This window comes from Panthera leo, chromosome D1 (assembly GCF_018350215.1).
Source record: "Panthera leo isolate Ple1 chromosome D1, P.leo_Ple1_pat1.1, whole genome shotgun sequence".
Lineage (NCBI taxonomy): Eukaryota > Metazoa > Chordata > Mammalia > Carnivora > Felidae > Panthera > Panthera leo.
The window spans coordinates 102,436,233-102,464,064 of NC_056688.1; the positions used below are offsets into that span (position 1 = coordinate 102,436,233).

Below are 27,832 nucleotides of genomic sequence, written 5' to 3' on the forward strand. Positions count from 1 at the left end.
GTCCTGTATTTTCTAGACTCTAAGCCCAGCGATCCGTCAGCTTGGGCCATCCCTCCTCACCTGTTCGCCCCTCCCTCCCACTCCCACATCCCTCTGTGCAGTGTGAGCCCCTGAGACACCCCCACTGTGGGCAGCTGTCCCGTTAGGCCCCTTGCAGCCCACCCCTCAGCAGCTGTTGCCATCTGTAGACGAGTAAAAGACTATTTAAAGGAACATGGGGTAGCGGTGTGGGGGCAGAGGGATAGGGGAGTCCCAGCCTGGGCTGTGGATGGGCCAGCGAGGCCAGAGGGCTGGTGACCATATTCCACATGGGCCTGCGGATGGTCTGCGGGGTGACCAGGGCCAGGCAAGTACAGTGGGAAGAAAGGTGGCCACAGGATGGATGCCCCCGGGGTCAGGGCAGGAAAGACGCGCTGTGATTGAAAGGTGCCACCTGTCAAATCTTCACGGGAAATCTGAGCCTCCTAGGCCAAGGGAAAGTGTTGTACCAACAGGGCAGTAAACAATGCTCTCCTTGGACCCAAGGCTCTTGAGGTGGGGGTGGGGTGCGAGGGGGGAGGAGGAGGGGGAGGCGGGCAGACCCAGGAGCTGGGGGCTGGAGGCCACTGGCTGGGGCTAAAGGCAGCCGGGGAGTGAGGCCGCTCAGCTGGAGGAAGGAGACAGCTCCAAGCCCCCAGGCAGAGGCCACGCAGGTAGGAGAAGCCCCAGCCGTTTCTAAGTGGCCCCCTCCAGCTGCCCAACCCCTCTCCCACCTCCCAAGGCCTGGAGCCTCTACGCAGAGCCCCAGAGTCGGAGAAATCCAGGCTCTTCGCTAACCCTCTCCACCTCTTTGTCAGCTCTCTTTAGATGCCAGAGGTCAGGGACCCAGCCCTAAGGTGTTGGGCAAACTAGAGATCAGCCCACAGGTGGCCATTCACAGGGAGGACCGGACAGGGGCAGAGAGGGTCTTGGGAGTCCAGGCCAGCTGGGGTGGGAGGCAGACTCTCTAAGCAGTTGAGACTGGTTTCTCCAAGGGAGGGTCACTGGCTGGCGTGGGGGATGGTGGCAGCCTCAGGACCACCAGAAGACAGGGTGGGAGGCAGGGGTTCGGGGTCTCATGAACAGAACCATAAAGCGTCGTCTACAGCATTTGCAGCTTGGGACTCCAGCTCCTGGGTTCTTTTTCTCCCAGTCAGCCGAGAGAAACCCAGAAAGGGAAAGGGATACAAAAGTAGGCTTCCTGGGGAGGAAGGAGGAAGGGAAGAGAAGAGGGAGGAAGGGAGGGAGGACAGCGCCTGCCATGCATGGTAGAGAGAGAGCTGCACTCGTCAGCCACAGCCAACCGCCCTCGCCTGCCAGCGGGGTGGCCCTCACTCTGGGCCCCTGGCTGGGGAGCTGGTGGGAGCCGCATCCCTGTGGGCGGCAGCGCCAGGCTGGTTGTCAGGAGACCTGGATTCTAGATATGGCTGAACCATTCAATTGTCCTGTGACTTTACTCAAGGGACTCCAACTCCGCGAGCCTCAAGTGCCCAATCTGTAAAATGGGGCCCGTAACGCCTACTTCCAAGGGCGAGAGCGAGGAATGAGTGAGGTGGAACAGGGCACCACACCGTAAGCTGTCAACCTCCTGTAGAATCGTTAGTGTTGGGGTGGGATGGTGCTATCCTGGCTTCTCACCTCCTGAGTCTCTTCACTCCTTATCTATTTATGACGAGCCTGCGGGGCGGAAAGCTGAGGTGATGAACACGCAGGACGGCGGAGGGGTGTGTGTGTGTGTGTGTGTGTGTGTGTGTGTGTGTGTGTGTGCACCTGCCTGTCCTTCCCCACCCCCGCCTCCCCCACAGTGTGAGGCATGTAGACAAAGGGAAAGATGGCTGCAGCCCTCCCCTATGTCTCCGCCAAGCACCACCGTGCTTCGAGGTGTAAAAGGGGCTTGTGGACATCTTACTGGCCTTCCATTCTCTCTGCCTTGTCTCACCAACTAACTGCCCTCGTGGCTGGGTCAGGACATTACGAGCTGATGTGTGCCGAGCACTCCCTTCTGGGCACTTACCCGGCTGGCTCAGTCGGTAGAGCACGTGACCCTTGATCTCAGGGTTGTGAGTTCAAGGCCCACCTTGGGCGTGGAGCCTACTTAAAAAAAAAAAAGAAAGAAAAGAAAATCGGATGCGTAACAGACTGAGTCACCCAGGCGCGCCAAAGTTAAGATTTCCCTTACTATGGGGTATCTAGAATTCACTTACGTGCTAAAGAAGTTGTGTATCTCTAAAAGGGTAAAGAGTAGGCCGTTTCTGGAATAACCTCAGCCAGAGACTACATCCCCCCAATCCCAGCCCCTATTAATGTCTCAGGAGGCCCTCGTTTTCCACAGAACAGTTTGGAAAACCTGATCTAGATGAATCCTATGTTTGTCAGTGAAAACTGAGCACTTGAGAAGGAAAGGGTCTGTTCAGGTCTCAGAGGGAGCGACCAGGAGATGGGGGGTCAAGCCAGCTCTCAGCCTCCTGGCTCCCTGCTGATGTGCATTCCATCCTGCTGGTTAGTTTCCAGTTAATCCATTGCTGGAGCCGCTCAACCATGAAGGGGCTCTAGCGGGAGGGGTGCGAGCATCTTTGTAAATTCTAGCCGGCTTCCTCAGAAATGGTGGGGGCACCGAATCCAGGGACCCCAGGGATCCGGACTGGAAGCAGTAAGACCCGAGTGGGTGGCAGGAACAGAGCCTTGTCACCAGTCCGCCTGTCTTCCTGCCCCTGTCCCAACTGCCCGGGTGCCCTGGGTACCGTCGCCCAGAATGGTGGCGTCGCAGAGGGCAGGAGGTATTTTTAGCCAGTGACAGGAGCGCCTACTTCTCTTACCGTCTGAGTCATGCCCTGAACACTATTTGAGGATTGTTTTCTTTGTAAACAGACACCCAAGAAGGGTAGGGGGATGAAGGAGGTGGCCCTGTCCCCCCCCCCCACACACACACACCTGTTTTTGTACATCCTACAGTAGGTACAGTACTTGGATAGGGAACCTCACGTTGAGGTATCATAATGTCCCTCTCCCCCGACTCGTCCCTGGCAGTCGGAGGCTCAGATGTCTCTGGCAGAGGTTAGGGAGAGTATGTTTCTATTCTTCACCAAAACAAACTCTTCCGTGTCCAGGCCCGGCTTTTCTGAGAACCACAGGTGGACTGTGCCAAAGCTGGGGCAGCTGGAAGAGACCCAGACACCAGCTGGCCCAGGTTTTCCCAGATTTCTGGCATTTTTACACCACCCCCGGAATTAAGCCACATCTGTACCACCTGTATCCTTTCCTGAATGCCTTCCTTTGAATTAACTTATTTTTAAATTCAATAAATGTATTTTTAAAAGAAACCTTATCTCCCTAGTGGAAATGGACACTCAATATCACCGGCCAGGAAGAGAAAGGAACTGTAAACATAAGTACAGTGGAAACAGAACAGCCCTATCACATTCTATCTATATACTCCCGCCTGCTTTGGGCTCCATTAAAACCGGAGAGTAGCCTCTGTCCCACAGGTGTTCCCCGACGCCGGCACCACATTGTACACATTGTAACCATCTCGTTGGCTTCTTCAGAAAGAGGCAAACTCATTGAAGAGGCATCATAGGATCTAATGTTCTCTAGAGCCCAAGCCACAGCCCGCAGAGGGCTGTTAGGGGGGCGCCATCCAATGTCAAGTCACCGTGGCCCTGTACCCCTTTGGGGTACAGCGCTGTACCCCTTCACTTTATCACAGCGAGAAAACATCATGTCTTGCTCAAGTCACAAGCCCAGGCATTGGGGGACCCGGGACTAAACAGCAGGCCTCCAGACTCTGGGGCCAGTGCTTTCCGAGCGTGGGGCCTTCACCTCACACGGCAATGGGGCACGACAGGTCTGCTTGTCTCCACTTTCCAGAGATGGAGCACAAGGCAGGGGAGCCCTCCAAGGACGGGACCACTGTCTCCCCAGCCGCAGAGGCCCCGGTGACGCAGGGAGGTGGAGCCTCTGCAGAAAAGGAGGCCAAAGCCACAGCGGAGAAGATCCTCAAAGAGGGGCCTCCGGAAAGAGCGCTGGCCGAGGCCAGCACGTCAGCTGAATTTCAAGGGGAAGCAAACGGGTGGGATGAGGTCAAGGCGGAAGCCAAAGGGGAGGCAGAACTTCACAAGGAGGGCGGCGGGAAGGAAGAGATCACGGCGGCTCCTCAGGAGACCGCTGATGGGAAGGAAGAGACCCAGCTTGACCCCAAGGAGGCCAAGGAAGGGCAGGAGACCACGCCGGCCTCCGAGAAGCAGCAGGCTGACGAGAAGCAGGCCGAGCCTGAATCTAGGGAGGAAGCCCGCGTGAGTGAGGAGGCCAAGGCTGAGCCCAAGCAGGCCACTGGGGAGCGGGAGGCCGAGACTGGGGCCGAGGAGGCTGATGGGAAGGAGGGGGCCACAGCGGCCTCTCAGGAGGAGAGCGACAAGCCGGAGGGGCCTGCAGCGGAAGCTCAAGGGAAAGCGGGTGCCCCAGAGGCCGGGTCGGACTCGGAGACGAAGGCTGCCGTGGAAGAGGAGGAGGCCGAGGCTGAGCCTCAGGAGGCTGACGTGAAGGAGGCGGTGAGTCTGGCAAAGGAGGGGAGGCAGGAGGCCCCCACGGTGTTCTGGAGTCCCCGGCAGCCCAGGAAGCAAGCCCCCGCCCCGCCCCCCGTTGTTCCTTTGAGAAAGTCCAGTCTTCCCACTGACATTGAGAGCCTGGGGTGGGGGACGTAGCCCCGTGGCCCCAGGCTGCCTTCTAGATCTTTCTGCAGTCCTCACGAAGCCTTGGGCAGGCGCTTGTGTGCCCATGAGCCCGCACAGATCGTGTTTGTTCCAGGAGTCAGGTGGTCCCCAGGAAGAGCAGGACCAGGGTGTGGAGAGAGAGTCGGAGGAAGGAGCAGGAGTGATTCCTAGCTCCCCCGAGGAGCGGCTCGAGAGCCCCACGGAGGAGGGCAGTGGCCTCAGCCCAGGTGAGTGAGTCCAAGGAGCTCCCCTGAGGGGGGCGCAGACAACACGACAGGGGAGCTCCAGCTTCTCTCCCTCCCTTTCCCTTCCTCCAGGTGGGTTGGGTCCAGACACCGCAGCAGCTTCGGGAGAGACCAGTCCTTCGGCCAGGTAATGTCAAGGTCTGGGGCCCCAGCTCCAACTCCCTCTACCACACGCTCCTTTCAAAGTCTACCCCCGAGCCTGGGTCTCCTTGGTGCCTGAACTTGAGATGCTCTAGGATTCCTGGCTTTCGGTCCCCTGTCCCAGGGCAGAGCCCACAAAACCAAAGGAGCCGGAGAATGGGAGCAAAGGAGGGGGGAGCGTGCCTCGTCCACTCGCTCCCACTCCCCTGCTAAAGCCTCCTCGTCCTCGGCGTCCTTGACAGATCTTCACGGGGCTCCTCGTCCACGGGGCTCCTCGTCGAGTGGCTCGGCACATTCCCTAACGTCAGCACGACCCACAGAGCATGAGCAGAAAGCCTGAGTTCAGACCATGACTCTGCCACTTACCAACTGTGTGACCTTGGTTTTGTCACTTTTCTCCTCCTCTGCCAAGTGGGCACCGTGACCGTGCCTACCTCGGAGGATTACTGTGGGGCTTAAGTCACATAAAATGTACAGAGCGCTTGGGGCGCCCAGCTGGCTCGGTCGGTAGAGCATACAACTCTTGATCTCGGGGTCATGAGCTCGAGCCCCACGCTGGGCTGAGAGATTACTTGAAAAGAAAATGTATAGGGGCGCCTGGGTGGCTCAGTTGGTGAGGCACCGACTTGTGGTTTCGGCTCAGGTCATGGCCTCGCGGTTTCGTGAATTCGAGCCCCGCGTCAGGCTCTGCGCTCCCCCTCTGGCCCTGTCTCCATCTCTCTCAAAATAAATAAATAAACTTCAAAAAATAAAAATAAAATGTATAAAGCCCTTAGCACAGTGCCTGGCACACAGCAGTTGCTGGATAAAGTGAGAGCTTTCTTGCCATCGCGTAACTTAACCCATTAGAAGAAGCTTCCTTTATTTTGACCTGAAATTCACCTCCGCGTCGCTTTTGTAGGGAAAGGTAATGGGTCAGTGTTCTCTGAGCACTCGGGACAGTTACGTGACAGGCAGAGCTGGGTGTTCTCCACTCCCCCTCGCTCTCAAGCCGTAGAGCCCCCTTAGGTAGTTCTTCTCGTCCCCAGTTTACAGACGAGGATGCTGAGACTCAGAGAAGTGACAGGATAGTCCCAAGATCAAATAAGAGGCAAAGCCAGGATTCAAACTCCCGTCAGACGTCACACTTATCTTAGTTCCGCCCACGTATCTCACCAGACCACATGCTCCCAAAGTTACACCGAACTTCATCATCCCGTCTTGACCCGCCTCCCAGTGCTGGGCACAGAGAAAATGTGTTCAGGGAGTGGGGACCTCAGCTTCCTAGGCCTCTTGTGGCTTCCTAGGCCTCCCACCCTGGCCAGCCCCCTGCCCCCCGCCCTGTACCCTATAGTGGCGGCTCCCAGCCCCTCTCACAGTTCTCTGAACCTTCCCCACAGTGAGTCTTCACCCAGCGATGCACCCCAGACTCCCACGGAGCCCCCTCCCTCACAGGAGAAGAAGAAAGAGAAGGCACCGGAGCGCAGGGTGTCGGCCCCTGCCCGGCCCCGGGGGCCCCGTGCACAGAACCGCAAAGCCATCGTGGACAAGTTCGGAGGGTAGGGTGCGGGCTGCGCTGGGCTTTCCCCGGGGAACTGCGGAGGGGAGGCCCGGCCGAGGTGGGGGCACTGATGTCTGGGTCCGGGGCTCCTCCCTGATGGGACCTCCTGTGGGGTCTCACGTCTTTGGCCTGGCCTTCTCCATCCCACCCCTTCCCTGCAGGGCAGCCTCGGGCCCCACGGCCCTGTTTCGAAACACGAAGGCAGCGGGGGCAGCCATTGGCAGTGTCAAGAACATGCTCTTGGAGTGGTGCCGGGCCATGACCAGAAACTACGAGGTGGGCACAGAGCAGGGGCGATGTGGGGCAGGGGACCCTTCCCTGGGGCGGCAGGTCTGAGCGGGGCCGAGCCCCAAGGCAACGTCCAGGCTCACCAAGGCCTGCTCTGGGCTCCCTCCCCTGCAGCACGTGGACATCCAGAACTTCTCCTCCAGCTGGAGCAGTGGCATGGCCTTCTGCGCCCTCATCCACAAGTTCTTCCCCGATGCCTTTGACTACGCTGCCCTGGAGCCCTCACAGCGCCGACACAACCTCACCCTGGCCTTCTCTACCGCTGAGTAAGGGGGGACCTTTCTAGGTCGGGAGGGGCTCCTGGAGCACACCAGCTCAGCACCCAACACCCTTCCCAGGATGCTCCCTGAGGCATATGTATGGGGCCCTCGGGCACCAAGGATGCAATTGGAAAACCATCAGCCTTGATATTCCAGAAGATCCCTTTCAGGTTCACGTTTTCCTGCCAAGGGATGGAGTGAGTGCCCTGGGGTGGGAAGCCGAGGAGGTCAGGAGCACCCCGTCCTGCTCTGGGGTCAGAAGCACCTGTCATGATGACGAGAAGCCCCATGACTTGAGGGTGGTTAGGTGCTGGGTGTCGTGCTGAGCGCTTTCCTTGGGTCCCCTCTCATTCTATCCTGTCAGCAGTCTTACGGTGTGGGTAGCAGTAGTGGGGTCACTCGACATCCTAGTTCACACAGGAGGGCAGTGGCAGGGCCGTGACATGGGAGTGAACCCCCCCAGTCGAGACTGAGAACTCTGAGTGAACATCAGGAACCACGTGTCCCCGGCCTGCAGGACACAGGTCATTGTCCTCCTCCTGCTGCTGCCGGGCCATGGTTCCAAGCCAGAGCTGCAGGCAGGCAAACTGAACCATCAGGTGATGATGCCGAGCTGCCAAGAAGCATCGGGCAGGAGCAAAAAGGGAAGGATGTTGGTGGGGATGCGTGGGGCTGGAGGATGCAGAGGTCGACCTGCCGAGCTCGAATCCTGCCCCCTCCTTCTCAGCGCTGTGACTCTTGGCGGCTGACTTCGCTTTTCTTTGGGTTTGGTGTGATGAGGCGTGCAAAGTAAGGGGGCCCCTGCCACAGCCATCGCCTCCCACTGCCCCGTTCGAGAACTCACCTGATCACCACGGAATCCTGGGATGAGGGGGAACAGCAGTGCCCCGGGCCCCCAGAGGGCTCCATCACCTGTGCTGCCCGAGGAGCCCGGCCCCACCCCCCAGGCCCTGCGGGAATGAAGCTTCTCCCGTGTAGGGGACCAGCACCCTGACCCACACCCCAGAGCTGACACAACCGCATTGGGCGGCAGGGAGCATAGCCCATTCCAGGAAATCTTCCAGTCTGTGCCTCCCTCCTGACTCTCAGGCCAGTCCAGCTTGGGTTTCAGCCCAGCCGTCGTGAGCCCCGAGAGAGGATTTCTGCCGGGCCCCCAGATTCGCCTACGGTCGGCACCCATGGCAGGTTGGCAGGCTGGGACCGCCGAGACCCAGCTGCACAGCAAGGGTTCCAGGGACAGGCTTAGGGTTGAATTCCAGCTGTGTCACTGTGACCTTGAGGAAATCCCCCAAATGCTCTGAGTCTCCAGCTCCTCTTCTGCTGGTTGAGGATGGAGGCGGGGAGTACATGAGACCACTCCCGGGGAAGCCCCGATAAAGTACATGGCATGTGGTACCAAGGCCCCAACAGTGGTTTGCTCCGATTATCGGCTTCAGCAAAGCCAGCAGCACGTGGCCCTGAAGAGCAGCCGGGAAGTTAGAAAAAGAGGACTTGCTGCTAAACTCCACGCAGTCCCTCAAACACTCGAAGCACTCCTGCCTCAGGGCCTTTGCACATGCTGTTTCCTCTGCCTGGAATCCTCTTCCCTCAGACACGCACATGATTTACTCTAAGAAGCCTTCCCTGAGCACCCTATTAAAAAAAACACCCCCTAACATAGGGATATACTCTATCTCCCTTCCCTGCCTTATTTCTCCGTAGCACCTCTCACCATCTGACGCGCTGTCTGTGGCATGTTTGATTACTGCCTGTCTTCTGCCACAAGACTGTCAGCGACACGAGTGAGGGAGTCTGGGTTTTGCACGGTGCTGAATTCCCCACGCGAGTGCCCGGCACATAGTAGGTCCTCAGGAAACACGTAGAGACTGCATGAATATGGAGACTGCGATGGTGCAGATGATGCGAGCCGCGCTCTGGCTAGGACTGGGGTTCCATGCTCTAAACTCTTACCGAGGGGCCTGGCCGCCCAGATGACAGGTGTGCCAGCACGTGGAAGGGGCAGGTTAAGGCAGAACTGGAAACCAGAGGTCCTCCCACACGAGCATGCAGAACTGGAAACCAGGGGTCCTCCCACACGAGCATGCAGAACTGGAAACCAGGGGTCCTCCCACACGAGCATGCACGGTGCACTGAAAACAGGGGCTTGGAATCAGGCCAAGCTGCGTTTGAGTGTGGACCGCGAGGGCCTCGGTGATCTCGTCTGTACAATAGGACGGCCGGCCGAGACGACCTCCCCGCTCCAACACACACAGTTCTGTGGGTTTCATCCTTGCTGGGCTGCCCCCCTGTCCCCCTGCCCCCCACACCCTTCGGCTTTGGCTCTGCTCCTCACCACCCCCCACCCCTGCCCCTCAGGAAACTGGCCGACTGTGCCCAGCTGCTGGAGGTGGACGACATGGTGCGGCTGGCGGTGCCCGACTCCAAGTGCGTCTACACCTACATCCAGGAGCTGTACCGCAGCCTGGTGCAGAAGGGACTGGTGAAGACCAAGAAGAAATGAGGAGCTGACCGGCGCTGCAGGCGGAGGGGGGCGGGACGCCCGGCTGACCGGCCACGGCCCCCCGAGGCCGCCGGAGCTGGGGCTCGAGCGAGGGCAGGTGGCATCAGTCTTAAACGCATTAAAGGTACTTTTGTAAAATCCTGTCTGGCCCTTCGGTGCACCCTACACCCCCCCACCCAGGAACCTCGCTCACTCTGGGGTAATGAAGCCCGGCCGCCGGGCTTCCTCACCGGACACGATCTTCTCAACAACCACGACACCGTTCGGGAAGTACGAGGGCCTGGGTCCCACCACTAAGCAGCTGTGTGACCTCAGACCAGTGAGTTAACCTCTCTGAGCCTCAGTTTACCATCTGAACAGTCACACCTCGTGGACCTGTTGGGAGGGTTAAACGAGACGATGAAATGAATGGAAAGCTTTGCCTGGTGCCTGTCACATCAAGTGTTCGATAAGTGAGGCCGAAAGTAAATGCATTTGTATGTTTTGAGCCATCGGTGGTGTTTTTCCTGATTCTCTTCCCTCTTTCCACACTTCTCCCAAATTAGGGAATTCCAGAACAGGTGCTAGAAGATTCTCTAGAAACTTCAAACTAGGTTAGTGGGGCCTGGGGCGATTCCCTCAACTCAAAGATACCCTACATTTGTGTCTAAAGTGCTGGTTTTCCCGCAGCCTAGAACCACTGGCCCCTGAAAGTCCTTCCTCCGGGTTAAGTTAATCCCTTCTGCTTGGGCTGAAGATTTGGCTTGGCTTTGTTTTTTCTATTGCTCATTAGAGACGCACCCCCTGAGCTGCTTATAATTTCCTGCTGACAATCCTGTCTGGCTCTATCAGTCTTTTGGAGCTTTGTGTGTGGATGAGAACAGCTCGTGAAAAACACAAACGAAATCCAGCCGGTTTGGCACTGCGGCAGGAGGTGTGGACTCTGCCCTGATTGGCAGAGCGGACCCGGGAACCCACTGAAGCACTCTGGGCCTCAGTTGCCTCATCTGTAAAGTGGGGGCATGTTGACAGCCTAGTCCCTCATGGCCAGCTTTGCCCACCGTGTTTGGGGTTACGCGAAGCTCGAAGCCCAGAGAGCCACCAGTTCTGGGGAACAGGGCCACACCTTTTCTCGTACATGGAGCTAACCCTCAGCCTCACCTTCTCCTGAGGAAACCACACCATCCTCTCAATAAACACTCAGCCGGTCTCCAAATTCATCTGTGACTTTAATGGCTGGACAAGCAGATGGTTTCTGTGGTCATCCTGGACTGGGAGCTGGAGGGCTTCCTCCCAGGCTGAAGCCTGGCCCCCAGAAACTGGTAACCTAATGGGACCGCATGTGGGGCGCCTGAGTGGCTCAGTCGGTTGAGCATCCGACTTTGGTTCAGGTTGTGATCTTGCAGTTCGTGAGTTCAAGCCCTGCATCGGGCTCTCTGCTGTCCGTGCAGAGCCCGTTTCAGATCCTCTGTCCCTCTCTCTCTGCATCTCCTCCATTCTCTCTCTCACTCTCTCTCTGTCTCAAATTAAAGAAATTTTAAAAACACAAACCATATAGTCAGGGACGCCTGAGGGACGCCTGGGCAGCTCAGTCAGTTAAGCGCCTGACTTCGGGCCAGGTCACAATGTCACAGTTTGTGAGTTCAAAGCCCCACTTCGGGCTCTCTGCTGTCAGCACAGAGCCTCAGATCTCTGTCACCTTCTCCCTCTGCCCCTCCCCGCCTCTCAAAAATAAACATTAAAAAATATCACACTATAAAAAAAACCACATAGTCAGATTTCTGGATAGAGATTAGATTCTTCACTTCATGATTCATCAGGGGAAAAGGAAAGGTTTCGCGCATAAATCTAGACATGAAGTACCTATTAGCAGTCTGGCTGACTTCAAACACTCAATAAACAAATCACTCAAGTGTAAATATGATTCTCTCCAAGTGCCCTGCCCCCCCTCCATACTCCTCACATCCCCTCTGCCCCTCTGCCTGGGCCCTAGGGGGATGCGAGGCGGCTCCTGGGCTCATTTCCTGCCAGCTGGCCTGAAGGCGACCTGTGTCTGTGAGACCACGGAGCCCTGGAGAGCTGGCCTGTAATTGCACAAACGTGAACTCGTCTGCCTCTGGGGCAGAGAAAGAGCAGGAAAAGCACACTGTGGCCAGGTGAACGTGGGAATGGGTCCATGCCACACACCCACCCACACACACACACACACACACCCACACACACACGCTCACACACACACACAGGCTAATGACTAGCTACCTAAGAAGGAAAACATGGAACAAATGAGGCTCCAGCTGCACCCCCCCCCTCCCCAGCCCCCCACAGCTTCCATGAAATGTCCGCCCGTCACACAGAGAGGATCCGTCAAAGAGAGGGGTCAGAACCAGTTAGGAGGGCCGGTCGACTCCATACTTGAGGGTGAACTCCCTGGCCTCCCTGTGGAACAGCTCCGGATCTTGCTTCAGTAGGTCTGCGAGCTCCAACCGGACCGGCTGCCCCAGGTCTGGTCTGTTCACCAGCACGTTGAGGGCCTCCAAGACTGGGGAGAGAAGCCAGGTCAGGACATCAGGACGGAGAGAAAAATCCTGGGAAGGAGGCGATGGCAGCCCCCTCCCAGATCCCCTGGCACCTCCATGCTCACTCCATGGGGGACCCCAAGGAGGTCGATTTCTTAGGATGATGACATTACAACCAAGTTAAAAGCCCTTCATTCCTCACTGACGGTGCCCAAAGCCCTGTCTGGCTATGTCAGTGCTTTTCAAACCATGTTCCATGACTTCATAGAAACGTCTCATCGTGGAGGTCAATGAGATAAATGGGGTTTCTGTTTCCAACAAGAGCCGCCCTGTTTTTCTGTTTGATATTAAGATTCCAAATAGCCCTAAGTCGGGCTCCACGCTGACAGTATGTTGCCCGCTTGGGATTCTCTCTCTCCCTCTCTCTCTGCCTCTCCTCTGCTTGCTCTCTTTCTCTCTCAAAATAAATGAAATAAAAATTTTTTTTTAAAAAAGGATTCCAAATAAATCAACTTTTATTTGGGAAAAGGGGTTCTGAGGCTCCAGACTGTAAAGTGCTATTGCCCCGTGGCTCCTAACCTTTCACATGGCTCTGGGATGGCTCTGGGAACCAGGAGAAGGCGGTGGGCCATCTCTCGAGGCACATGCACATGTGAATACGTGCCAACATGCAGTTCTAAGTTAAGAGTGCTGCACAGACCCCCTAAGCTCACCCAAGAACCACTCCTCCTCCCCACCCCCCGCCCCCCGGGACCTTGTTTCTAAGGCTAAGAACTCCTGAGCTGGTCCAGGGGCACCTGAGTGGCTCAGCTGGTTAACCGTCCAACTTCGGCTCTGGTTGTGATCTCACGGTTCGTGGGTTCGAGCCCCGCGTCGGGCTCTGTGCTGACAGCTCAGAGCCTGGAGCCTGCTTCAGATTCTGTGTCTCCCTCTCTCTCTGCCCCTCCCCCACTCATGTTCTGTTTCTGTCTCTCAAAAATGAATAAATGTTAAAAAAAAATTTTAAATAAACACTAAAAAAACAAAAAAAAAGAATTCCTGAGTTGGTTCACGCACCGATGACGTTCACGGACTCTATAGAAATGCATTGTCCAATATGGTAGCCACTAGCCACATGCAGATCTCTAAATTGAAAGGAATTAAAATGAACTGCAATCAGGAATTCAGGTCAGTCGCAGGACCACACTTCAGGTGCTCCATCGCCACCTGTCGCAGAGGCTAGGGAAGTGGACAGGGCAGCCGTGGATCATTTCCATCACTACAGAAAGTTCTGCGGGGTAGTGCTGGTCTAGAGTCAGCCAAGCCCGGCTGTGAGTCCCAGCTCTGCCACTTGCCAGCGGGACGACCACAGGCCAGTGCTTCACTTACCACAGGCCTCACGGTGCTCATCTATGCAATGGGCAATGCGAGCACTCCGCATGGGGCTGCTGGGGGACTGGATGAAGGTAGTGTGTGAAGCTCCTAGCACAGGGCAGAAAGCGTTTAATCCACATGTACTGCCATTACTGGGCCAATCCCCTCAACTGTCATTTAGGGCTCTGAGCCTGCGAAGGAGCAGACCTCGGCAAGGTCCGCAGACAGAGCAACAGAGCCCGTCCCTCCCAGACCCGTGGCCACGCTGCTCTGTCCCACCTGCCCAGGTAGAAAGCCGAGGCAGGACCAGGTCAGCAGGTCCAGGATCTGAGGACGCGTCCCTTCTATCTGAAGACAGGCTCAGCTGAGACCCGCCATTTTTATCTCCCCTCTTTGGGGCGTTTTCGGGTTCAAAATCAGTCCCATCACCTCTCCTCCAGGATCAGACCCTCCCGTTAGGCGAGGCCCAGCCCCACCTTGGCAGGTCTTGGTGTAAGGACTCCAGTTCTCCTTGCTGATGATGGGCAGGCAAACCTCTCCATTGTGGCCCACGTTGGGGTGGTAGATCCTGGTGGTGAATGTCACCGTAGGGGGCTTGAACGGATAGTCCTCAGGGAAGTTGATGCGCAGGTGGAAAGCCTTGAGGTTGTAGGGTGGCTTCTCCTGCGCCAGAGAAGGGGTGAAGCTCTGTTCCAGCACACGTCTGCTCTGAAAAGCCTGTTTTCCTCCCGGGGCCTTGGTCTGGCGGCCCCTCTCCCGGCCTCGCCCCTGGACTCCAAGGAGTCCTCTGTGGCATGCCCAGGTGGGACCATGAACGGACACGGGTGGCTCCTGTACTCACTGGGCAACTGAGCCGCGGATGAGTGGAGTCACAAAAGAACACTGGCCTGGGAGTCACAAAAGTCCCACCCTGGCTCTTCCTGTGCAACAACTGTGGGCCAGCCACCTCCCACCTTTGGGCCTCAGCTTCCTCGTTCGAAAACGGGGTCACGTTTGACCAGGACTATCTCAGCTCTTTTTTTTTCAATGGATAATTAATTTCTGTCCATTTCTACTGAAAAAGAATCGACAAACACGATGGTGTAAGTGGATGGTAAAATGACTACCACCATGGGCTCAGCGAACGTCTGTCTTCTCACACAGATACAATTAAAAAGAAAAGATGGGGCGCCCGGGTGGCTCAGTCGGTTAAGCATCCAACTCTTGGTTTCGCCTCAGGTCATGACTGCATGGTTCATGAGTTTGAGCCCCGCATCCTGCTCTGTGCTGACAGTGCAGAGCCTGCTTGGGATTCTCTCTCTCTCTCTCTCTCTCTCTCTCTCTCTCTCTCCCTCTCTCCCTCTCTCCCTCTCTCCCTCTCTCCCTCTCTCTCTGCCCTTCCCCTGCTCTCTAAACAAACAAACAGGGGCGCCTGGGTGGCTCGGTCGGTTAAGCGTCCGACTTCGGCTCAGGTCATGATCTCACGGTCTGTGAGTTCGAGCCCCGCGTTGGGCTCTGTGCTGACAGCTCGGAACCTGGAGCCTGTTTCAGATTCTGTGTCTCCCTCTCTCTCTTTCCCTCCCCTGTTCATGCTCTGCCTCTCTCTGTCTCAAAAATAAATGAACGTTAAAAAAAATAAACAAACAAATAAATAAACTTTTAAAAATTCCATCTATAGATGAGTTCATATAGAATTTGTCTTTCTCTGCCTGACTCATTTCACTTAGCATAATGCCTTCAAGGTCCGTCCATGATGCCACAAATGGCCATCTCAGCTTCAACGTCTTCATGTTGCAAAAGAAGAATGCAATAGAAGAATGAAGCATAGGAGAAATCATTACTGGGGGGGGGCGGAATGGAGAAAATGAGGGGATCATAAGAAGTCAGGGGCTTGGGAATGTAAAATGGTGCGGCCACTGTGGAAAAACGTATGGCAATTCCTCAAAAATCTAAACATAGAGGGGGCGCCTGGGTGGCTCAGTCGGTTAAGCATCCAACTTCGGCTCAGGTCATGATCTCATGGTTCGTGGGTTCGAGCCCCGAGTCAGGCTCAGAGCCTGCAGCCTGCTTCGGATCCTGTGTCTCCCTCTCTCTCTGTCCCTCCCCTCCTCATGCTCTGTCTTTCTCTCTCAAATGGATTAAAAAATTAAAAAAAAAAATCCAAACACAGAATTAGCACGGGATCCATGCTAACAACCCAAATACTCACTGATGGATGAATGCAGAAACAAAATGTGGCATACATGTACAATGGAATATTATTCACCCTTAAAAAGGAATGAAAGTCTGACGTGTGCCCCAACATGGATGAACTTTGAAGACATTATGCTAAGTGAAACAAGCTAGAGAAAAAAGAACAAACACTGTATGACTCCACTTACGTGAGGTACCCAGAATAGTCAGATTCACAGCCATAAAATAGAAAATGAGATGCCAGGTGATGGGGCGGGGCAGGGGGAGAGGGAATGGGGAGTCAGTGTTTCATGGGTACAGAGTTTCGGAAGGGGAAGATGAAAACGTTCTGGAGGTGGGTGATGGGGACAGTTGCACAACAATGCAATGGGGTTAGTGCCCCTGAACTGTAAACATAAAAAGGGTAAATATTGTTATTGTGTACTTTACCATAAAAAAAAAATTTTACAGAAAGAACGAACTCGGGGGCTGGAGTGACTGGGGGTTAGGGGTAGCCAGGGGCCAGTAGAAGACCCTCCGGACTTCGAGCAACCTGAAAAACTTTCCTGGGTGCCTATTCTGTGCCACCTTGTGTTAAGAGCTTGACAAACATTAGTCCATGCAGCAGAGGGCAGGGGTTCCATGGACTTTGGAGCCACGGTATGAATATTGGCTCTGCCACTCTAGCTGTGTGACCTTAGGCAAGTAACTTAACCTCTGTGCTTCCCTATGACAATAATAGGCTTCTTCATACAGCTTATGTGACAACTAAATGAGTTAATTTATGTTAAGGGCTTAGAACAGCACATGGAAAGCACTATCTGTGTGTCAGTAGGTAATACAGTAGGTATTATGAAAACTCACCACTATTAGCATCTACATTTTCAGATGAGGAAGCTCAAGTTCAATGTCTTGTAACTTGCCCAGGGCCCCAGTGGAGTGCTGGAGGGGAACCCAGAATTGCCAACTCTATGTCTCCACATGTGAGCACTAGTCTACACCCCTAGAAGGGGGGAGCCCCAGAACTCGGGTGACCCCAGCACAGAGTCCAGGGGCTTCCGGCTGCTTCCAAAGCTCCAGATCCTTTCAGAGCCTTCGTTACTGAGAAGACAGGACAAGGACACATGGATGTAAGCCCACAGTCAAAGTCTTAAGAGAACTCCTCTTAGTTAGCAGAGGGCAAAGGGGAGCCATAGGGGTCTTGGGTGTGTCTGAGATAAGAGATGTGGCAACTGTATAGGGCAGGTAAGGAAAATGGCTCAGCTTTTCATTCTTGATGATAAGAGACCAAGGCCTGTGCAGTGGAGACAGAGCCGAGCATGAGGCCTCAGAAAAGGACGGGAGAATGTCCATGTGTCCTGTCTGCAGGGTTGCATGCTGGGCTTCCTGGGTCTTAACAGAGGAGCCTTGGACTTGAGGGCCCTGGGAGCCCACCCCAGCTCTGCCTCAAGCCCACCATGTGGCTTTGAGCTCCTCCAGGAATCGGGATCCTCATCTGTAAAATGAAGAAGCTGGGCCACCCCGAGGGCTTTCATACTATACCTTAGGGTCAGCTGAGAAAGTCTGATTTCCTTCTAAGCTTTCGGTTTATTTTTCATTATTTTTTTTTTAAGTTTACTTTATTTGAGAGAGAGAGAGAGCGAAAGTCAGAGAGAGAGGAGAGAGAGAGAGAATCCCAAGCAGGCTCCCCACTGTCAGCGCAGACCCCCATGTGAGGCTCGATCTCACCAACTGTGGGATCATGACCCAAGCCAAGATCAAGAGTCAGGTACTTAGCCAACTGAGCCACCCAGGTGCCCCTGAGTTTGGGGCTTAAAAAAAGCACTCAGCTATTCTTCTTCCAGCTCTGCCACCTTATTCTTTTTTTTTTTTTTTTTTTACAAAAAAAATTCATTGCTAAGTGCTTAGAGAAGAGTTGGTGTTTTATAGGTGTTGGCCAACTGTCTCACTGGAAGGGGGCTTCTTTGCTGAAGCTGTGGAGAATTGAACTTTTAGTCTCAACAAAACTGCCATTGGATAAAAGTATTATGAAAACTCACCACTATCAGCATCTACTATTATATTATATTATATTATATTATATTATATTATATTATATTATATTATATTATTATATATTATATTATATTAATACTATTATATTATACTACTATTATGTCATTTTGGCAGCACTGATAATTGGAAGCTAATCATAAACTTATTTTGTTCTGCGTCAATATCCTAAGAGCCCTAGAATTTTTTTTTCCAACCTCAAAAGTGATCCTATTTTAGCCATTAGTAAATCATAGAAAAGTCAGTATCCTGCCACCTTATTCTGTGTGACAAGTTCCTCAACCGCCTCAGGCTCCATTTCCCCAACCCTAAAAAGATGTCAGTCTTCCTCACGGAGCAGTTGAGAGGGCTCAGTACGACTGCTCAGGCAATGCCCTGGAAACAGGGCTCGGTCCACAGTGGGTAATGAATGGCAACTCTTACTATTAGCTTTCAAAAGCTCATCCCGCTGTCAGCTTCCGTGATAAGAGGTGACAAGTGGGGCCACCTTGGTGAGCATGTATACGGAGACTGAGCTTTTAAGGGACAATCTGTCAGCTCATCCCACAGACCTGTCTGGGTTCTCCTTCCCCTGGCCTCCAACCATTCCTCCTTTACGGCTTCATCAGGCACCTCTGGGCCCCCTTAGCTGGCTGTTCTGCATCAGCCTTTGGTCCCCCAATCCCAAGTGTTGAGAGTGACAAAAATGTCTTTTGTTATGTTAATGAGTTAGCTTTGGAAGCACCTAAGGAGGGGGGCTATAGTTGGGGGAACCAACCAGGGGGTTAGAGGGTTGGAGGGGAGAAGGGCTAGAGTTCAGTCACCAAAGGCCAAAGATTTAATCAATCATGCTTACGAAATAAAGCCTCTGTGAAAACCCAGAAGGGCAGGGTTCAGAGAGCTTCTGGGCTGGTGAACGCATGTTGGCTTGGGGAGATGGCGTGTCCAGAGAGGGCACGGAAGCCCCGCGCCCTTCCCCCATCTTGCACTGGCAATCTAGCAAGTAAAATGCTTCTGAGTTCTGTGAGCCGCCCTAGCAAATTAAGTGAACCTGAAGAAGGGGTCATGGGAGCCTCTGATTTATAACCATTCAGTCAGAAGCAACCGGGACTTGGGACTGACATCTGAGGGGAGGAGGGGGAGGGTGTGTAGAAGGGACAGTCATGTGGAACCCAGCCTTTAATCTGTGGGATCCGATGCTATCTCCAGGGTAGATGGAGTCAGAAGTGAGTTAAATAGTAGGACACAGGACATCCAGGGGCACCTGGGTGGCTCAGCTGGTTAAGCATCCGACTCTTGATTTCAGCTCAGGTCATGATCTCATGGTTGGTGGGTTCAAGCTCCAAGTTGGGCTCTGTGCTTGCAGTGCGGGACTTGCTTGGGATTCTCTCTCTCCTTCTCTCTGTTCCTCCCCTGTTCGCACTCTCTGCCTCTCTCTAAATAAATAAGCATTAAAACATGTTTTTGGGAGGGCGCCTGGGTGGCTCAGTTGGTGAAGCGTCCAACTTCGGCTCAGGTCATGATCTCATGGTTCACAGGTTCGAGCCCTGTATCGGGCTCCGTGCTTCTGTCTCCCTCTCTCTCTGCCCCTCCCCTGCTCATAATCTGTCTTTCTCTCTCAAAAATAAATAAAACATTTTAAAAATTCTAAAAATATTGTTTTTAATAGTAGGACACCCAGCTGGTGTCCTAAGAATTGCTTGGAGGTGGGGCAGAGACACCCCTCCACACGCTGGAATTGTGCTCAGACCAGAAGATGCCCCACCTTGTCTTGCCGACTGTGATTTCACAGTATTCTCTGAAATGTGACGTCCCCCAGGTGTCCCTGTCGCCCACCTTCTGCCTTCTCACCCCTCCTCCACCTATACTCTCATCCACCTCAGAGCTAGCCTCCCTGGGGCATCTAATCAGTCCCTGGAGCACCTTCTAGCACCTTCTTCCTCTGGCCCCTGAGGCCCAGAGCAGCTGTCCTCACTCCAAGCCAGGTAAACGGATTGCTTCAACCTAGCAGCCCACTGGACACGACCAAAGTTCGTATGCTGCCCCAAGTCAAGCCTTTCCCTATTTTTCAGGACTACAGGCCGGTTGAAAGAGAAGAGGGCACAATCCAGGCCATTGCACTGTCAGTAAAAAGACCAAATCCTAAATAATCAAATGAATGGTTCTTTTTATTTTCCAAAGAGCTAATGACAAGTTTCACTGTTTTAATTTTTATGTCCATGTAACTAAAGGTGTATAGATGACTCTCCCATAGAAAAGATCTTCAGTCTATTAATAATAAAAGAGAAATCCTGCATGCAGATTGGTCCACTAGAATATTATTTTCAGGGGGAGATTTTACTGAGAGAGATCTAATAAATGGAGACAAATCAGAATGGTAAAGATGAGTTATCTACGTCGCCATATGTAACAACAGTTGTCCGGTCATTATATTATTGTACATCTGGAACTAATATACCACTGTAGGTTAACTATGCTAGAATAAAAAAGAAATAGTTGTCTGAAATACGATCTTTAAATTTATTTTTGGGGGACGCCTGGGTGGCTCAGTTGGTTAAGCATCCAACTTTGGCTCAGGTCATGATCTCGTGGTTTGTGAGTTCGAGCCCCGCGTCGGGCTCCGTGCTGAAGCTCAGAGCCTGGACGCTGCTTTGGATTCTGTGTCTCCGTCTCTCTCTCCTCCCCCCGCCCACTCATGCTCTCTCTCCCTCTCTCAAAAATAAATACACATTAAACAAAATTTCTTAAAAAGACTATCAATTTTAAAAAAACATTAATTTTTTAAAAATTTACTTATTTATTTGGAGATAGAGAGTGTGCGTAGAGGAGGGGCAGAGAGAGAGGGAGAGATAGAGAAGCCCAAGCAGGCTCCGCACTGTCAGCAGAGAGTCCTGTGTGAGGCTCAAACCCACAAACCGTGAGATCATGCCCTGAGCCGAAATCAAGAGTCGGACACTCAACCAACTGAGCCACCCCGGCACCCCAGGAGTATGACCTTTAAAAGAAAACAAAATACATTTTGGGTTTGGAGGAGCAAATTCTACCAACTACGAACAGAAACTTTATCCCCAGCCTCCGACAGAGATCCAAGAGATCTTTTCTTTCTTCTTTTGATGCTGTTTGTCTGTTGTAGCTTCTTGGTGGGCTTGGTGACTACCGGTTTGAGGACAGGCTCTCCTACCAGATCCAAAAATCTTTTAACCTCTTCATCGGTCTGCTCTGACCTCAGAAGCAATCAGTCCAGAGACCTCCTCTACCAACGACTGACCTCCAGTTACAAAAAGGACTCCACGACAGGGGAAGTTCTCACCCAGTCCTCAGCCTCCCTGCCCATGGCTTTGGCCTGTCACCCTAATCAAAGGCCATGATCCCCGGCGACACTTACAGGCAGGAGGAGGGCGTGCCACACCAGGACATCGGCATCGCGGCTGAACAGGTTCCGTAGGTACTGGGGAAGCTTTGCCTGGAGACTCTCCAGCTCCTGCAGGGGATGCATCAGTGAGCAGCTTGCCGGTCTCCCCTACTTCAGCCCCCCACCTCCCTGTCCCAGCAGCGAGCTGTCCCAAGTTTCAAAAAGGACACCCTCAGAGGCAGAAGCCGGCGAAGTCAGAGCCCTCAACTACTGAGCACTCAGAATGTGTCAGGCACAGCGCTATGTGCTTTAAGTGACTTATCCAACTTCAGGCTCACCAAGCTCTGTAGGTACTGGGTGGGAGGAAGGTGCAGATCGCTGCTTCCAGATGTTACCACTTGGGAGTAAACTCTCTTCAGAGCCTTTCCTCCTGAAACCAAGATACCACCTGACCTCTGTCATCTTGCTGTCTTCCTGAAAGGTCCTAACTCTCTCCCTCCCTCCCTCCCTCCCTTCTTCTCACGGCATGCACTGCGTGTCTGGCATGACGACAGGCCCTTACAGTGCTCAGAGTGGACAGCAAAGACAAAGTCCTCCAGACCAGGCCTGGGGAAGGAAGATGGTTCAGGCAGACTGCAGCAGAGAAACACATCACGCAGAGAAACAAGGGGACAAGGAGTGACTCACCCCATCCCCTAGAGAGGTAGCCCAGATACCCGGACATCAGCGGATTCTCCCTATAGCCCTTTACAGAGCATCCTCTAACGACACTTGAGTAAGAAGGGCCCAGCCCTCGAGAACTTTGCTGGAGTGATGGCAGAAAGGTGAATGTGACTATGTGAATAACGGGTAAGGACACATAATAGGGAAGAGGACAGGGGAGCGGGAAGGTTTCACAGAGGGCGCCACTGTGCCAGGCCATGCAGGGAAGGGGACAGGCACCAAGGCAGAGGCCGGGTCAGAGCAAAGATACAGTGTGTTCCATGCAAGCTCAATAGTTATTGATGGAAAAGGGTTCCACGGTCAAGTACATCGGAAAGCACAAAGCTAAACAGATTCCTTTACTGCAGGACTTCCCAGAGCCTTCAATGTGCTATTGTGCATCACAAATCTCCAAGCTGTGCACCCACAGCATGCAGAACTTCTCAAACACATCGACCAAGGAACCCGTCTCCTCTTCGGAGGTCAACAGACTTTTTTTTTTCTTTGAAAACAAAACAATAACAATAACAGATAAGAAGACATTCAAGGGCAAGGTCATATGCCTCTGGAACAGCAAATGGGTATAAACCATTGGTTTTCAACTGGGGGCAGTTTGATCCCACACCCCCAGCGGACACTAGGCAATGGCTAGGCTTTTTTTTTTTTTTTTTTTAAAGTAGGCTTCACAGCCAGTGCAGAGCCCAATGCAGGGCTTGAACTCATGACTCTGAGCTCAAGACCTGAGCTGATGGGGCACCTGGGTGGCTCAGTCAGTTAAGCATCTGACTCTTGATTTTTTTTTTTTTAATGTTTATTTATTTTTGAGACAGAGAGAGACAGAGCATGAATGGGGGAGGGGCAGAGAGAGAGGGAGACACAGAATCGGAAGCAGGCTCCAGGCTCTGAGCCATCAGCCCAGAGCCTGACGCAGGGCTCAAACTCACGAACCGTGAGATCGTGACCTGGGCCGAAGTCGGACGCTCAACCGACTGAGCCACCCAGGCGCCCCATGACTCTTGATTTTGGTTGGGGCCATGATCTGATGGTTCATGGGATGGAGACCCTGGTCAGGCTCTGTGTTGGCATCGCGGAGCCTGCTTGGGATTCTCTCTCTCCCCCTCTCCTGCCCCTCCCCCGCTCATGCACATGTGCACTTGTGCTCGCTCGCTCTCTCTCTCTTAAAAATAAATTAAAAAAAAAAAAAAAAAGACCTGAGCTGAGATCAAGAGTCGGAACGCTTAACCGAATGAGCCACCAGGCACCCCTAGAACATTTCTGGTTGTCACACATTGGGGGAGTGATGCCAGCATCTAGTGGGTTGAGGCCAGGGATGCCGACAAACATCTTACAAAGAATTAGCCAGCCCCAGATGTCAACAGTAACGAGGCTGGGAAACTGTGGTATAAACAAAGGTTGCTCAAAACCAGTTCACAGTTTGGGAGGGGCTTTTCATACTGTGGACCACGTGAACTTTCTCTGAACCCCCAACATATAAACACAACCCTGGCCCCATCTCCTATCTCTTAGCTAGCCCATACTCTCTATTCATAACAAAAAACTGCTTCTTGTGCCTTCTGCACAGTCTCTGACCCCTCATTTATAATATTAAAATTTTTTTGGGGGGCGCCTGGGTGGCTCAGTCGGTTAAGCGTCTGACTTCGGCTCAGGTCACGATCTCGCACTCCGTGAGTTCAAGCCCCGCGTCAGGCTCTGGGCTGACGGCTCAGAGCCTGGAGCCTGCTTCCGATTCTGTGTCTCCTTCTCTCTGCCCCTCCCCCGTTCATGCTCTGTTTCTCTCTGTCTCAAAAATAAATAAACGTTAAAAAAAAAATTTTTTTTTTAATTTTTTTTAATGTTTACTTATTTTTGAGAGTGAGACAGAGTGCAAGCAGGGGAAGGGGCAGAGAGAGAGGGAGATACAGACTCTGAAGCAGGCTCCAGGCTCTGAGCTGTCAGCACAGAGCTTGACATAGGGCTCAAATTCACGAGCCCTGAGATTATGACCTAAGCCAAAGTCAGGTGCTTAACCAACTGAGCCACCCAGGCGCTTCTGACCCCTCATTTATTTTTCACTCCATATTTGCTACCATGAGTCCTAGCTCCAGGATCATCTATGACTCTTTGGCAAGAATGTAGTTCTAGGTCAAATAGAGAAGCTGTGGAATGGACACTTTCCTGACTTTACTATAACTGAGATCATTTCGGACATTTCGCTTTTTTTTTTTTTTAATTTTTAAATGTTTATTTATTTTTGAGAGACAGAGAGAGACAGAGCATGAGTGGGGGAGGAGCAGAGAGAGAGAGAGACACAGAATCCAAAGCAGGATCCAGGCTCTGAGCTGTCGGCAAAGAGCCCGACATCAGGCTCAAACTCACGAACCGCGAGATCGTGACCTGAGCCAAAGTTGGATGCTCGACCAACTGAGCCACCCAGGTGCCCCTTGGGACTTTTCTGTTATAAATGAGTTCTGCCAAAAGATTCTGCAAGCCTGAGGATGTGAAACCGAACCTAGGACACTCAGCTCTTTCTTGAGGCCTATTAGGAAATCACCTGACTCAGAGAAATAGAAAATAAAAGTAAAGAGGCCACTGGAAGGGCGTGCAGGTTGGAGCCCTACCAACCTGGACTCCTATCCCAGTCCCATCACTCCTTACTGGGTGACCCTGGACAATCGAGTTATTCTCTCTGAGCCTCCACTTCCTCATCTGTAAAATGGGGGTATACGGCTTCTCTCACAGGGTTGCTGTGAGAATCTGATGAGCTAACGTAAATGGCCAGGCACTTAGTGGTGCCAGTGTGATAAATACCGGCTCCTAGTTCTTTCCCACTTGGCTAGAGAGACCCTTTGCCCCGCTTTGTTGCCAATCTCCGGATTTCAGTTCTTCTGGATTGAGCCTGCTCTGTGTTCCAACCTGAGACTCTCTAACTCTCAAAGGCGGAGAGGAGAAGGCAGCCCTCTTCACCCCCTTAACCCTCCTCCCACTCTGCATACTGGAAGGGCACTTCCAAGAGATTCAAAGTCTGGGGCATGTCAGACCCATTTCACTTGACCTCTCTTCCTTCCCCACCTGTGCCCACCTCCCGGCTACACCCCTTCAAACACCCTGGGTTTTCCCACATCCTGGGGAGTTTGACCCTTCCCATCCTTCCAGACCTCATTTCAAATTGTGTCCCTAACTGGAAAGAAAGCTCAAAGGGAGGGGGGATTTTTGCTCATCTCTGCTTCCCTACTTCCTAGAACAGGAGCCAGCACATAACAGGCATTCGACAACATTTGTAGAAGGAATGAGTGCGCACCACCTACTCCGGGACACCTGCCAGCTGCGCCTTGGCATCTTTTCCCCCGAGAATACCCAGGGAACTTTGTTCCCGATTCCTACTCAACACCCCATACTGGTCAGGACTCTAGAAACATAGGTACCCAATTAAGGGCGGGGCATGGGCTACTCCAAGGCAAAGACCTTGTTCTGGTTATCTCTGTCCCTAACCCCCTCCACTCCAGCAGAGCGCCTGGCTCCTGGAACCTTTCCAGCACCTCAGTGACAAGCAAGCAATTATTATCACAAGTTTCTTGTAGGAGAAAAGAAACCGAAACCAATTCGGGAGGAACCATCCGCATCCCCAGCGCAGCCCAAGGCGCCAGGGACAGCTCCGCTCCATACGACCCCGCTTCCTCAGACTCCATCTCCTGCCCCTCTCGAAGACCTGCTCCTCCTCCCGGCCAAGCGGCGGTAATAGGGGCAAATAACCGCGCTCGGAAAGCCGGGGGAGGGATGCAAGGAGCAGGTCACGGGAGGCGAGAGGAGCCGCGAGAGAGGGGTCGCCCGACCTCCTTACCTTCGCCACCCGCTTGCTGGCAGACATCTCGGGACCGAGCGTGGGGGCTTCCGGGCGCGGGGGCTTCCGAGCGCAGCAACAGGACGTCGGCCGGCTAGCGGACTCGGAGCGCACCGCCCCCAGCCACGCCCCCAGCGCCACGCCCCCCCCCCAGCCACGCCCCCGCGGCGCAGAGGACTCGGGTTCCCGCCTGCCCGCGCGGAGGGCTGGGCTCCCGGGACCCGCGCGCGCGCGCGCGGCCGGGGGCGCGGCGAGCCCGGGAGCGCGCGGCGTTGCTTGTCCCTCGTGCCCGCTGGGGGGCGCCGTGCACCGGGCGGCGAGCCCCCGGGGGCGCGGCGCCGGTGCGTCCATCCGGGTTCTAGATGTAGCTCCGCCGCCGGAGGTCGCGCGTGGCCCGGCATCCCCACCGGCGCTTCCATGCCGCCGCCGGGACACCCTTTACGTGAGTCAGCACGGACTGCTTGAGGTGCCAGCGCAGCCCGGTCGCAGGTCGCCCGAGACCTCCGCCGTCAGACCGCCGCCCTGAGCCGCTGGAGCGCATTCCCGGGGCCTTCTGGACGACCTACTTCCCCGCCCTGGGCCCAGTGTCCGTCTCTAAAAATGGGTGGGGGGTGGCGCGTGGCGCGGACGACATCCCCTCCAGGGGCCCCCTTCCCTGGCAGCTCGGGTCCTTTGTGGTGTCCAGCGTTCACCGATGGGACCGCGGGGACGCTTCTCCCAGGTGGCGGCTTGGTGCAGAGCACCGCAAGGGGGCGCTGGCGGACCCAGTCCTCGCGCTGTTGGGGTTCCGTTCACAATTCGTTTGGCCCTTGATTAGGTTTAATGTTTTGTGAGGGCCTACTCTGTGCTGATTTGGGGAATAGTTCGGTGGAGGGAGCCCTAAGATGGACTTCAAGAGCGAGCCTCCACTAGGAGGCCCCTCGGCCTCCCTATACTACCACCGGTCCGTGACAAACGGGCCCTCCCCCCGCTTCCGCCTGGGGTCTCCACCGCTCGGTGCCAGGGCAGACACCCTTCCCTTAGCCCGAGGCTGAGGCCACCGTGAAATAGCAGCCCTCAAGCACGGAGCAGCATCTGGGGAAGAATCACCTAGTAAATTTGGACTGCTTGGGAGGAGGACCTATTCCTCACGCCCACCGACTTTTTTCAAAAGTCCAAATGAGGAAGGCAATCGGCGTATTTTGAGCACATATTTTGAGTTCTGAGGTCTGTATCCCACATGGTTTTTATCTAAATCTGTTAGCACCAAGTAACTTCTCCGCTCAGACGCGGGATGTATTTGCAGAATGATTAATTCTGTTTAATTCAATTCAAGAAACTAACCGGGCATCTTCTATGTGCCAGAAATGAATAGGAAACTGGAAGATGTTTCAGTTTCCTCCAAATACAAAGGTATTTGAACCCACCTCTGGTCATGCATCTTTGTTAATAAGCATTTACTACTGAGTGCCAGGCACAGCCTTCAGGAGATACCCTGATGAGAAAGTGAGGTCCTTGGGCTGCCTGGCTGGCTCTGCCCATGAAGCATGTGACTCTTGATCCTGGAGTTGTGAGTTCAAGCCCCATGTTGGGTATAGAGATTACTTAGAAACAAAATCTTAAGGGGCGCCTGGGTGGCTCAGTCAGTTGAGCTCCCACTCTTGATTTCAGCTCAAGTGAGGATCCCAGGGTCATGGGATCCTGCCCCGTATCGTTCTCCATGTTGAGCATGGAGCATGCTTAAGATTCTCTCCCTCTGCCCCTCTCCCCTGCTCTCTCTCTAAAATAAAATAAATACAAATAAAATCTTCAAAAAGTGGGGTCCCTGCCCTTGAGGAGCTCTCAGGCTATTTAGAGAGAAAGAATGCAGCCCCTTTTATTTATTTATTTTTATTTATTTATTCTAATTTTGTTTTTTATTTTTTAAAATTTACACCCAAATTAGTATATAGTGCAACAATGATTTCAGGAGTAGATTCCTTAGTGCCCCTTACCCATTTAGCCCATCCCCCCTCCCAAAACCCCTCTAGTAACCTTCTGTTTGTTGTTCATATTTAAGAGTCTCTTCTGTTTTGTCCCCCTCCCTGTTTTTATATTATTTTTGTTTCCCTTCCCTTCTGTTCATTTGTTTTGTCTCTTAAAGTCCTCATATGGGTGAAGTCATATGATTTTTGTCTTTCTCTGACTAATTTCACTTAGCATAATACCCTCCAGTTCCATCCATGTAGTT

The 27,832-nt window shown here is 53.5% G+C and overlaps 2 protein-coding genes across 2 annotated transcripts; one reads left to right on the plus strand and one right to left on the minus strand.

Moving 5' to 3' along the window:
• The first annotated feature begins 1,718 nt into the window (after window positions 1-1,718).
• SMTNL1 (smoothelin like 1) lies at window positions 1,719-9,792 on the plus strand. The gene is made up of 8 exons (XM_042906595.1): window positions 1,719-1,742; window positions 3,888-4,565; window positions 4,822-4,954; window positions 5,045-5,099; window positions 6,493-6,651; window positions 6,815-6,929; window positions 7,056-7,207; window positions 9,557-9,792. Exons 1-8 carry the CDS (start codon window positions 1,719-1,721, stop codon window positions 9,699-9,701), a joined length of 1,461 nt encoding a protein of 486 aa, XP_042762529.1. The 3' UTR covers window positions 9,702-9,792.
• A 1,666-nt stretch (window positions 9,793-11,458) lies between these two features.
• Window positions 11,459-25,740, minus strand: UBE2L6 (ubiquitin conjugating enzyme E2 L6). The gene is made up of 4 exons (XM_042906408.1): window positions 25,624-25,740; window positions 21,117-21,212; window positions 14,026-14,212; window positions 11,459-12,219 (listed from the first exon to the last, which is right to left on the minus strand). The coding sequence occupies exons 1-4, from the start codon at window positions 25,648-25,650 to the stop codon at window positions 12,068-12,070; spliced, it is 462 nt and encodes a 153-aa protein (XP_042762342.1). The 5' UTR covers window positions 25,651-25,740; the 3' UTR covers window positions 11,459-12,067.
• Between the last annotated feature and the right edge of the window lie 2,092 nt (window positions 25,741-27,832).